Source organism: Hydra vulgaris, chromosome 10 (genome assembly GCF_038396675.1).
Source record: "Hydra vulgaris chromosome 10, alternate assembly HydraT2T_AEP".
In the NCBI taxonomy this organism is placed as follows: domain Eukaryota; kingdom Metazoa; phylum Cnidaria; class Hydrozoa; order Anthoathecata; family Hydridae; genus Hydra; species Hydra vulgaris.
In genome coordinates this window covers 52442178-52453460 of record NC_088929.1, presented here as the reverse complement: position 1 = coordinate 52453460, position 11283 = coordinate 52442178, and the positions used below count along the sequence as shown (strand labels likewise).

Below are 11283 nucleotides of genomic sequence, written 5' to 3'. Positions count from 1 at the left end.
TTCCGATTTTTTGATAAAAAGGTACATTTTCCATTGATCAGGTTTCAAAAATTAACGAACATTAGCAATGCAAAGTGGAATTCCAAAGCTATATTAGCGATCCTGGTCTTCATTTTAATTTCTTCGACTAGGACAGTTCTGCAGAGAGTATGTTGACTTATATCTTATGGCTGGGCAGACCATTGATTTACAGACCAACTGTTCAACGAAAGCAACTTTTATAACTTGCCTGAAGTACTGAATCCATACAAAAAAAGCTTTAAGCTCTTTGAAAAATGATTGCAAGCGAGAGCCATCCATACTACAGATTCCCAGAAGTAATCAATGCGCAGAGCGCGCAATCAAAGTAATGAAGGAAATGTATTCGTCATGCAAAAAGACAAACTGCACCTTCTGTTCTATTTATGAAACAAGCAAGAGCAAGAGCAAGTTTAACGGTCTGAGTCATTGTTGGATTGAAAATTTATTGTATTACATGACTGTGACATTCTAAATACATTTGAATAGGTAGTAGTACTAATGTCAAAATCAATTTTTTAATGCTGGTGTGTACTTTTTTTCAAAAGATATGCAAATAATATTTCTTTTTGTGCTCTTTAGGAGCATGGGGTTGGTCATAACCCTAATATACGTTAATTGAAAGGCCATTGAAGCTAGTTTTAGAGTTAAGAGATTTAAGTTAGAGATTCAAGTTAAAAATATATATATTGAATGCAGTCGTGAAAGTAGGGCCATAATATGAAAAAAGTATAGCAAAATATTAGGGCACTTTAACTTTAGCGGATCAGGAAAACTGATTTACTATTCTTTACAAGGTGGTCTCAGCGTTTGTTGATGCTAAATTTGCTCAAGAAAAATTTATTGAAAAATGTAGTCGCACATTTTTGCCATTTTTTGAATTAATTGTTTTTTAGTGACGCAAGGTCACTAAATGGTTTTAAAATGTTTCTTTTCTGCATCTTCAATGAGTGTCATCCAAAATTGTGATAACATAAGAACAAAAGAAGATAATTTTAAGAAATTTGAAATCTATTGATGAACTTGAATTTAGTATAAGATAATAAACTAAAATATTTTAATAACTCATTGCCCTCTTAATCGGGCTAGGGGGTAATCCTTTTAAGTGTATTTTTTACCCATGCTTTAATCATTGCAATTTTTTACAATGCGTTCTCGTTTAATACATTTGTTTATTACTGAATGCATCATTATAACTACATAATTTTCTCTAATTCTATTGTGGAAAGCGATAGAAGATTAAATTACGACTATGTGGTTTGTGATTATAATAACTCCTAATTTATTTTAATTAAGTGGTTATTAAATTACAACTTTTGAGGATCATTTGTGGGCCGTTTATCCAATATCAATTTTAGTAAACTTTTGTAAAAATAAGATTTTGATTTATCAGGTAACCAAATAAGTTCGTGCGGTTTTTACGTATATAATAAAAACACACAAAACGACAAAAATAAGTACATTTATTCATCAAAATAGTCACCATTAGCATCTAAAACCTTTTCCCAACGTAAAACAAGCTTATTTGTTCCACTTCTAAAAAATTCTCGGTCCTTTGAGTCTATAAAAGCTTTCAACTCCATTTCAACCGCGTCCTGGTCTCGGAACTGCTGTCCTTTTAAATGATTTCCCAGGGAAAGGAAAAAATGGAAATCAGTAGGGGAGAGGTCTGGCGAGTATGGTGGATGAGGCAAACTCTCCCAACCAAGGCTTTGGAGCTTGTCCTGAGTCACGCGAGCGGTGTGCGGTCTCGCGTTGTCGTGGAGAAGCAGAACTCCTCTCCTGTGCACCAGTGCAGGCTGCTTTACAAGCAACAGGTCGTGAACTCGTTGCAGCTGTGCTGAGTAGACCAGTCCAGTAATGGTTTGACCTGTTGGGAGCAGCTCGTAATGCACCACACCAGCTGTAGTCCACCAAATGCAGAGCAAAACCTTCCGCTCGTGGAGATTGGGCTTGGGTGTCTTTGGGATGGGGTCATCGGGGGACAACCAATGGTAGCAACGCTTGGTATTGTTGTACACAATCCATTTTTCGTCGCATGTCAATAAAAGATCAAGAAAAGGCTCAACATTGTGGCGTGATAAGAGTGATGTGCAGATCGTAAGCCGTTGCTTCTTGTTGTCGATCGACAATTTGTGCGGAACCCACCGACTCAGCTTCCACGCTTTCCCAATTGCATGCAGATGCAGGCGGATGGTTTCAACACTCACAGCAAACCTCACTGCAAGTTCTTGGCAAGTTTGGCTGGAGTCAAACTCGACAGCGTCCTTCAGTTCATCCTCATCAACCAACAATGGGCGTCCAGAACGCGGCAGGTCTTCGATGGACTCATCTCCCGAAGAGAATCGCTGAAACCACTTCTGTGCTGTGCGTTCACTTACTGTACCTTCTCCAAATGCTGTGCAGATGTTTTTGGCCGCTTGTGTTGCATTCCTTCCATGTTTGAACTCGTAAAGTAAGCAAGATTGAATAATCGTTGGTTGGGTTGCCATCCTTTCTTTACACAAAACCTTTCCTGTAAGCTCGTTACAAGCCTACACTATATATGCAGCAACTGCGCGTGACACACGCGTTCTATTACGCCACAAAGCTACTTGCCTTGTGCGATGTGGGTGTTGTAAAAAATGCTAAAAACAATTCAATTACCAAAAACTGCACGAACTTTTTTGGTTACCTAATAGTACAGATAAAACCGCTTAATTCTTTGTTGTTGTTAATGAAAGAAAACTACACATTTCTGTGGTAAAAAAATGCTTTAAAAAATGTAATTCGAAGCAAATACCACTAGATGCAATGAAATATATTCAAATTTATTCAGGAGGCAAATCATCAATCTCTTTAGTCGCTCTAATAGCGTTACAAAAAATTTTCAAAAGGCTTTTGAGTATATTTCTTCAGTAGTAAGTTTTCATGAATGTAATACTTTAAAACTTTCAAATTTTTTGAGAGTTTTTTATATCAGATATAAAGAAAAGTGGGAAAAAGTACATAAATTTAAAGCTAGATTTAAAAACCAGTATAACAAATGGTAAGACATTCTAGCTTTTCCAATCAAAAAATGTTACAATTTATCGAATTAAAAAAAGCGGGACGTTCATCAAAGAGTTTTCTGAATTAAGCAACAGAAGAGAACGGCGGATAGCTGATGACGTGGTTGACCCTGAAGCAGATTTAATTGAAGGGGTTTTACTTGCAGCAAAAAGAACAGCATATACTAATTAAAAGTATATCATGGTTAAGCTTCTAAAAAATGTTATGGAACGTCAAACTGAAGCAACTCACAGATTTTTACACAGATTAAATAACAATGATATATTGTCAGATGATAAAGCGTTAAGATGTTTTATCGACGGTAATCACACAAAAAGTTCATATAACGATACACACATGACAGCACCTGCTAGATTTCAAAACTATAGGACTATTAAAAAAATGAAAGATATATGCTGTCCACCAAAAGATTTGATAACTACTACAAAAAAGTTTATCAAAATAGAATTAAAGGTTGTCATGAAGAATACAGCCAAAAGATTAGTTGATTTGAATCGAGCAACTAGTTTGAAGCATTTGGAAGAGAACAATAAAAGTTGTGAAATATAATATTATTGAGTTCATGATGACTAGATAGAACTACTGGAAACGCTAAATTTCATCAGATAATGGATTGCGTTGATGATAGTGATTTAGATTTAATAAAACAACGCCATTGCAGCTTACATTATACATCTTACACCTCAAAGTATATGAATCTGTCGACTTATCTACATAGAGTTTGCGAAAGAAAATAATTGGGCTGTCCTTAAAATCGAATATAGAAAAATCGAATATAGAAATATAGATATAGAAAAAGAAATATCACTTTTGAATCCTATTAGAGTTAATTTGCCAAATGGCAAATTTGTTTTTGTGGATATTTCATTTATCTTGAGTATGACAGATGACAAAGTCATGGCGTATAACAGATCTATGCAATGCTGTCCTATTTGTGGAGCCTATTGTGTTGAATTTAAAGTTTGGTGCGTAACCAAGGGATATAAACAAACGTATGCTGCAGCAAAAAAAAGTGTGCACCTTTTAATTTTAAGGCATTTGGGAATGAGAATAGAAAAGCCAAGACCAGAAGGACCTAGTAACAGTAGTGCAGGAATGGTTTGCATAAGAGTCTTTAAAAATTATAACAATTTAAGTGAAATCCTGGGAATGAGCGAGAAACTCATATTAAGGTTTCGTACTATTTTAATAACCATTAATAGTAACCATACTGTTCATCCTAAAAATTTCAGTAACTATTGCAAGAAAACATTCAATTTTCTTAAAAACATATGGAAGCTGGTTCAAAATTCCTGCAACAGTTCATAAAATATTGGCACATGGAGGAGAAATTATTTTAAATTCTCCTGTTCCCGTAGGAGCTTTGGGCGAAGAAGCAATAGTCTCTCAACAAAATCACTAAAAAAGATCAACTACAACATGCTCGCAAGTGCTCAAGAGAAGAAAATTTATTTGATGTATTTACACGTGCAATGATCTCATCAGATCCAATTACAATTACAGTATCTTTAAGTACAAGATCTATAAATAAAACTTATATTCTTCCAAAAGAAGTTACAGACCTTTTAGTACTAGAAGAAGTAGATTTTAATACAAGCACTGACAAAAATGATGATGACACATCAGATGATGACAACGATATTGGCATCATCTGATGTGTCATCTTAATACAGATGTAGAAATTGATGATGATTAAAAAAAAATAATAAAGGAAAATCTTTTACTTGAAAATTATAAATAACTTCAAAATCATTGCTAAAAACAAAATACTAAGTTGATCTATTAAAGTGACTTTGGGAGGGTGGGAGGGCAAATACATATAAATTATTGATTTATATGTATTTGCTCCCAACTTCAATTAAAACCTTTTAACCATTTTCATAAACTATTACAAACAGAAACTAAAACAACTTCTACGCTAGAAGCAAAAGACGCCAGGAGAAAATTCACAGTCTCAATATTTAAAAGCTCTTCCTGATGAAGCAGCTGAAGCTTTTCCTGTATAAGAGCGCTTTAATTTACAACTAAGTAAAAGTACGTTAAGTTCACTATTTTTATGTAAGTCTTACTTTTTTATTGAAAAACTAAATTGTATACAAATACAGTACACAGTTTTCTTTTTAAATAAAAACTTTAGTTTTAACTCCTCTCTTTATATTGTGCAATTCCTTGGTACTTAACGATAAGCTTTTTGTGGAACAAGTTTACAAAAACAGGGATTATCTTTTTCCGAATATTTTCCGTAATTCTGGATATATTTTGCAACTTTAAGTTTTTCTGGATATCCAAAATATTTTTCATACATAAAAGTTTAGGTATATATTTTTGTTATATATTTGTGTTTTAAGCTTTTTTTTAATCACAGCTCATAGAAAAATTATAAAATTTGAAAAGTTTGAAAAAGAGTTTACTAAAAGGGAAAAAATAATTCGAAGTAAATGGGTTATTCGTTTTGGGGATGGTTTAGCTGCGCTAACTTGATAAACTGGTTTTAACCATATTAAGTTCAATAATAAATAATCTAAGTTTGTTGTATAACTTCTTTTAAAATATATCTTTAAACAATTAAAACAATGACTTTAAATAATATATAAATTTAAGCAATTAAACTTTAAATAAGCTACAAGCAATCAATTACTTTAAAATAATATAAAAAAATGATAGTAAAGTTTATTAAAAAGTCACCATTTTAATAATAAATATATAAAAATGCGATAGTTGAAATTTATTAAAGAGTCACCATATAATTGATAAATCAATAAAAAAATACTTTTTATTGTCGCCGTAATCTATAATCCATAAATTTCTCTCTAGACACCTGTCGAACTTTGCATAAATCTATTACTTATCATATATTTTAGTACTTGTTTCCTTAGGCTGGCAGGTCCAGCTTACAAATCGAGTGAACAGACCTTTTCTGATCATTTTGGATAATTATAATACCTAACTTCTATTATCTCTCAGATCGGGTGTAAACATGTAACATATTCATAGGCAAGATATATATAAATATACTTAGTTTTAAATCTGTACGGGACATCTGTCCAATTTCAATTTAATTCTTTACTAATACTAACTCTTATATAATCCTATCTTTGCTACTTTCTGAGGCTTCTACGGCTACACGTGTTCCATTATAGTGATTACACTTTATTGTGTAATTGCAAAATCTAACCTAACCCTAACCCTAACTTTAACCCTAATCCTAACCATGACCCTAATCTAAACCCTAAATCTAACCCTAACCCTGACCCTAACCCAAACCCTAACCCTAACCCTCATTGACATATTTTATTTTTTTCCTGAATAAATTTTGACAAGGTTATGACCATATAAAGGAATGTTAATTCTGTGCGTTGAGGAAGTTTATATGGTACAGTTGTAATACTTGGCACTTCAATCTTTAAAGATGTTTGTCTTTTTGTAACTACTTTTACTGGTTGATACCCTCCAGCTAAACTTTCCACAATTGTCATCATAAAATTTATTCTAGACAATGGCTTACGTTTATTAGTGTTAAGCTTATAGAATAGGTAGCTGTTTTAAATAGCCCTGCCAAATTAAGAAAAGGCAACTTTTGTAATCCACATATTGTCTTACGCTCTGACAGGTACACGTAGAGTTGTGCATCTTACAAATTTACCCCTCCCATGGTTCAATTATAAATGGCAACGACATTTGGCGAAATAACTAAATTACCTCTTTTTTTACGCAATTCAGTAAAACCTGCTTTGGCAACAATAGACAGTAATAGAGGTTTTTTTTTACCATCCTGGTGTGCAACATATAATAAAGGATCTTTTCTATATTCGCAAACTTCTTTATTTTTTAATTTTGTTTTAAGGCAGATTTCTGGCATACCTTTTCTATTTACTCTCACTGTGCCTGTTGCAGTGGTTTGATGTAGATATAGATCTAATAGCAGTTGTGGAGAAGTATAATAGTTATCTATACCTAAGTGATAACCTTGATGGAGGAGGTTGGTTTGACGCAAATGACAAAAAGCCAAGTTGTAAGTCATTCCATGGGCAACAGCTGCTTCAACTGGATCTTTTCCTTTTTTGTAAATTTCAGAGACAAATAACCATTGGTGCTCTCTGAAACACACCATAATTTTATTTCAAACCGAGAATGACGCTTGTTTGGCATATATTGGCGGAAATGTGGTGTCTTTGTGGTGTCCTTGTAACCAATCATGCTCTCATCTATAGAAACATATTTTTGAGGAAAATAAAAATACAGAAATTTTTTGTTAAAATGTTCAACTAAATACTGAACTTTATAAGTTTTATTAAGTTGTTTTTGATTAGGGTTAGGGTTTAGTAAAATCAGTAAAGTGAACAAACTTAAGCAAAAGTTGAAAACGGTCACGATTGAAGTAAGCAACAAACCAGGGAGTGGAAGCACAAGGATGACTAATATCTCAATATAGTTTAATACAAGCTTTTTTGATAAGACCCATATTAATAACAACACCAAGGAATGGCTTTATTTCTGAAAGATTTGTTTTTCCTTGCTTTATCCATACATGACCTATCAACAATGGATGGGATCTTAAATGCTGTTGGTTATTTTGTATTCATGCATCAGCATACTGGTTTGTATAAGTCACTATATTTTCTAAAAATTCTGTTGTGAAAAATAAGTCAACATAGTCAATGGGCTTTGACTCTGGTGAAATAGTATGTTTGGGTCCTGGTTCACCAGTAAAAGGAAAAACATTTGGACAGTTATCATCTCCTACAACAGGAAGTCACAAATCTAAAACATCATCAACACCAGCATCATCATCAAAACCGGAGTCTACATAAAAAATAAAAACTTCAAATGCTTAGATATGGCGATATATTTAAATTAAATAATATTGTATACAACTTTTCAATAAAAAAATTGTGCCTTCATCAAATAAGCTATCATCACTGCTACTTAAATATTCTTCGCTTGTACAACTTTCTTTTTCTGTAAAACTTTCTTCGCTGTCACTCATCTTTAGTACAAAATATACACAAACTATATACCAAAAGATAGAAAAAAATGTGCTCTATTTAATGGTACCCTTTTAAATTTATGGCCAGCGGTATTTTTGCAGAAAAAGTCATAGTTTTGAAGAACACTTTCAAAGCTACGATCGTGGCTCTACGTGCTCTGACGGTATAGCCACCCCGTGCTCAAAGGGTTATGTTAAAAAAAATTAAAGCTATATATAGTTTCTTAAATAAAGACATAACATTATGGTGTGCAATCATATTCATATTCTGTGAGCACCCTAATAACTACAAATTAAAAAAATAAATTAAAAAAAGGCTTTGATATATAGCAAGTATTTAAGACAGTCCCTAAATCATTGGGGTCTGGGAATAAAGTGTCCAGTTGTCGGAGCGGTTGTTCTCTCTTTTTTTTTCTTCATTTACACTCAAATGATATGATGTTAAAAAGTAGAAAGTAAAATTAAATTACTTTATTATTTTTATGACAATTTATTTCAAAATAATAAATTATTTCCATTTTTTGACTAAATCGACTTTTAGTCCACTTAGTCGATTTTAAAAACGCATTAGTTGATTTTATTCGACTGCAGAAAATATATTTTAGTCGATTTTAGCCAATTTTAGAAAATGTATTTGTCAATTTCGTCGACAGTCGAATTATGTAATAGTCGCAACAACACTAAATGAAAGTTTATGAACTTCATAAACTACATTATATGAACTATATGTGTAGATGAGTACGAGAGAGTGTGACCATAAAGTGTATGCATAATTGGAATAATTTTTTAGTTTTTGTTTATAACTCAATTCTAGTTGTTCTGCTCAGTCAGTTTGCATAAACACCGGTAAATTTATCTATACCTTAGTGATAGATGGGAGAACCGGTATAGTTATCAATACCTAAGTGATGGGAGAAGGGAGATCTATTCAAAATAATATATACAAGTTGTTAAAGGATTTTTAAAGGTAAACTACACGGCAACTTAAATCTTTAATTTTAGATAAATATAAAATGCGATAATGGTGTAGTGGTAGAGCGCTTACTTTAGAAGCAAAAAATTTCGAGTTCAACACGTCTCTGGTAGTACCGCGCTCACCTTGTTTCTCTGCGCAGAGGCTTTGTTTGACAAAGTTCGTGTTTCGGAGATAAAGAAAAAGAGTTATGAGAAGCCCTCCCAGCCTTGATAGGTCAATAACATATTATTACACAATTATTTACAACATAAATTGATAGTAGTTATATAAACCTTTACAAACGCAGTGAAAACTAACTTCTGGTTTATTATTTTTTAACCGTTTTTTTTTTACTTTTTTTTCATTCTATTTTTTAAACCATAGTTATAATATATACAAGTATTGCGTATTAAAAAATATGAAGATAGCAAGAAAATGAACATGACTGGTTTAACTTAACGTCAAGTTTTCTCTAGTAAACAATACATTTCAGATGATTAGAATTAAATGAGTTTACCGCCAAATAAATATTTTACTAGAATAAAAATCAACGTCAAAATTGTACCAGTTATAATCGATTTTGTAGCGAATGTTCTTGCACTTTCAGAAGCTAATGTTGCATCTCTAAATCTTCTTTCGCTGATAGCAGTCTTTGTCTTTGAAATAAAGTTAATATAATTAGAAAAAAATAAAATTTGAAACTTCATAAAACGGGTGTTTTATTTAGGCTTTAAGTTTTTAAATTACAAAAAATCAAAGCTATAAAAATCTTTTCTTAAATTTACACTTAACATTTTAATTAGAGCGTTTGAGCATTTTTTTAAGTGTTTCAAATCTATTGTTCTAAGGTTCCTTTAATTTTATCAAATTCTACTGAGAATTTGTATTATGAACTTTAAATTTGTTAAAAGTTGGACAGGGATAAATGATTGTTCAGAATGGTTTGAATAAAAATAAACATTAGAATAACTTGAAATTTAAGTGGAAATTTAACAAAGAATAACAACGAGTTATACATATATAATAATCAATGATTTAAAAAAAATATTTTTGCTATTATGTTATAGCACTTACTTTGCGTGAGTAGTATACCGCAGGAATGCCTAGAGGCCAAAAACAGCATAAACAGGAAAACCAAGCTAAAAATTTATATGTTGAAGGATTTGGAACATATGGTTGAGGTTGTATGTTGATAAATGGTTGATTTAATGGAATAGCCTAAAAAATTGAAGTCATGTTAGCTAATACATATAATAATAATAACATAATTGGTCAATTAAATCAAAAGTCTTACATGCGGAAAACCAATCGCTTCATCTTGCGCTGGCTGTTCTTGAATACAACTTTGTAAACTTATTAAAGGCTTTTCTAAAAAAAAAAAATTCGTTTTTACGAGGAATTTATAATTATAACGCTGATCTGCATTACCAAGACTTCTAAACTAATGTCACCACTAACACTTCAGTTCTAAAAAGATATTATTTGCAATTTATAAAATAACAAAGTGAATCAAATGTTGACTAATTATAGGCGTTTTTAAGAAAAATTTACCAAATAAATTCCTGAAATGACAACTCCCCCGACTTGTCTCGGTGCCCATTTTTAACAAATGCTATAATAAGACTATTCATGAAAATATAAATTAACTGTTTTGCAAAAAAGTTAGAAAAAAGCATCTTTGATTTGATATAATTAACCCCTAAATTGCCTTTATTCTGAGTGCCCATGTTTAAGATATACAATAGTATGACTTTTCAAGTTGTTTAAAATAAAGACTTTTCAAAAAAGTTAGAAAAAACCTTTTTTGCAAAATATTTCTTTTGTAAATAGTAAGAAATTGCAGTTTTACTATGTGTTCTTTAAACATTCACCTCTGTACTCTTTTTTTTCTAATTTTTTTTTAAAGCAATAGGATATTAAAATAATAAACTAAAGCATTAGCACTCGCCAGTGTTTGCAAATACTTCCGACGCTCTTTTGGAAGTTCGCATACATGCAGATTCGCAAATGCGGTTCTCCTTATAAACATCTATGTGATCTCATTAAGTTTGGAATAATTAATGGTTACCAATAACAATTATTTTATGCAACTAATTTTTAATCAGCTAAATATTCTTACCGCTTTTCTCATCCATATCTAAATTCAACATTTAAATGTTACTGGTTTAAAGTTTATGCAAACTTTTTTCTTATTTGATAATCTAAACTTTTTTCTGAATTTTTTTTATTCGTTTGAAGTCTTTCAACAAAAACATCAGCATTTTTATAAGCA

The 11283-nt window shown here is 31.7% G+C and overlaps 2 protein-coding genes across 2 annotated transcripts; both read right to left on the bottom strand.

Moving 5' to 3' along the window:
* Positions 1-1481: 1481 nt before the first annotated feature.
* LOC136086461 (histone-lysine N-methyltransferase SETMAR-like) lies at positions 1482-2510 on the bottom strand. Its single transcript, XM_065808757.1, has one exon. The coding sequence runs from the start codon at positions 2508-2510 to the stop codon at positions 1482-1484; it is 1029 nt and encodes a 342-aa protein (XP_065664829.1).
* A 6825-nt stretch (positions 2511-9335) lies between these two features.
* On the bottom strand, positions 9336-11283 carry LOC136086655 (synapse differentiation-inducing gene protein 1-like). The gene is made up of 4 exons (XM_065808859.1): positions 11131-11283; positions 10306-10379; positions 10086-10229; positions 9336-9667 (listed from the first exon to the last, which is right to left on the bottom strand). The coding sequence occupies exons 1-4, from the start codon at positions 11159-11161 to the stop codon at positions 9515-9517; spliced, it is 402 nt and encodes a 133-aa protein (XP_065664931.1). The 5' UTR covers positions 11162-11283; the 3' UTR covers positions 9336-9514.

Coding starts and splice junctions, on each gene's coding strand:
- LOC136086461 (XM_065808757.1), bottom strand. CDS start 2,510: ATGGCAACCCAACCAACGATTATTCAATCTTGCTTACTTTACGAGTTC.
- LOC136086655 (XM_065808859.1), bottom strand. CDS start 11,161: ATGTTGAATTTAGATATGGATGAGAAAAGCG. Junction 10,380..11,130: donor AGATATGGATGAGAAAAGCG/GTAAGAATATTT, acceptor TTTTTTTTTTAG/AAAAGCCTTTAATAAGTTTA. Junction 9,668..10,085: donor CGGTATACTACTCACGCAAA/GTAAGTGCTATA, acceptor TTTATTTCAAAG/ACAAAGACTGCTATCAGCGA.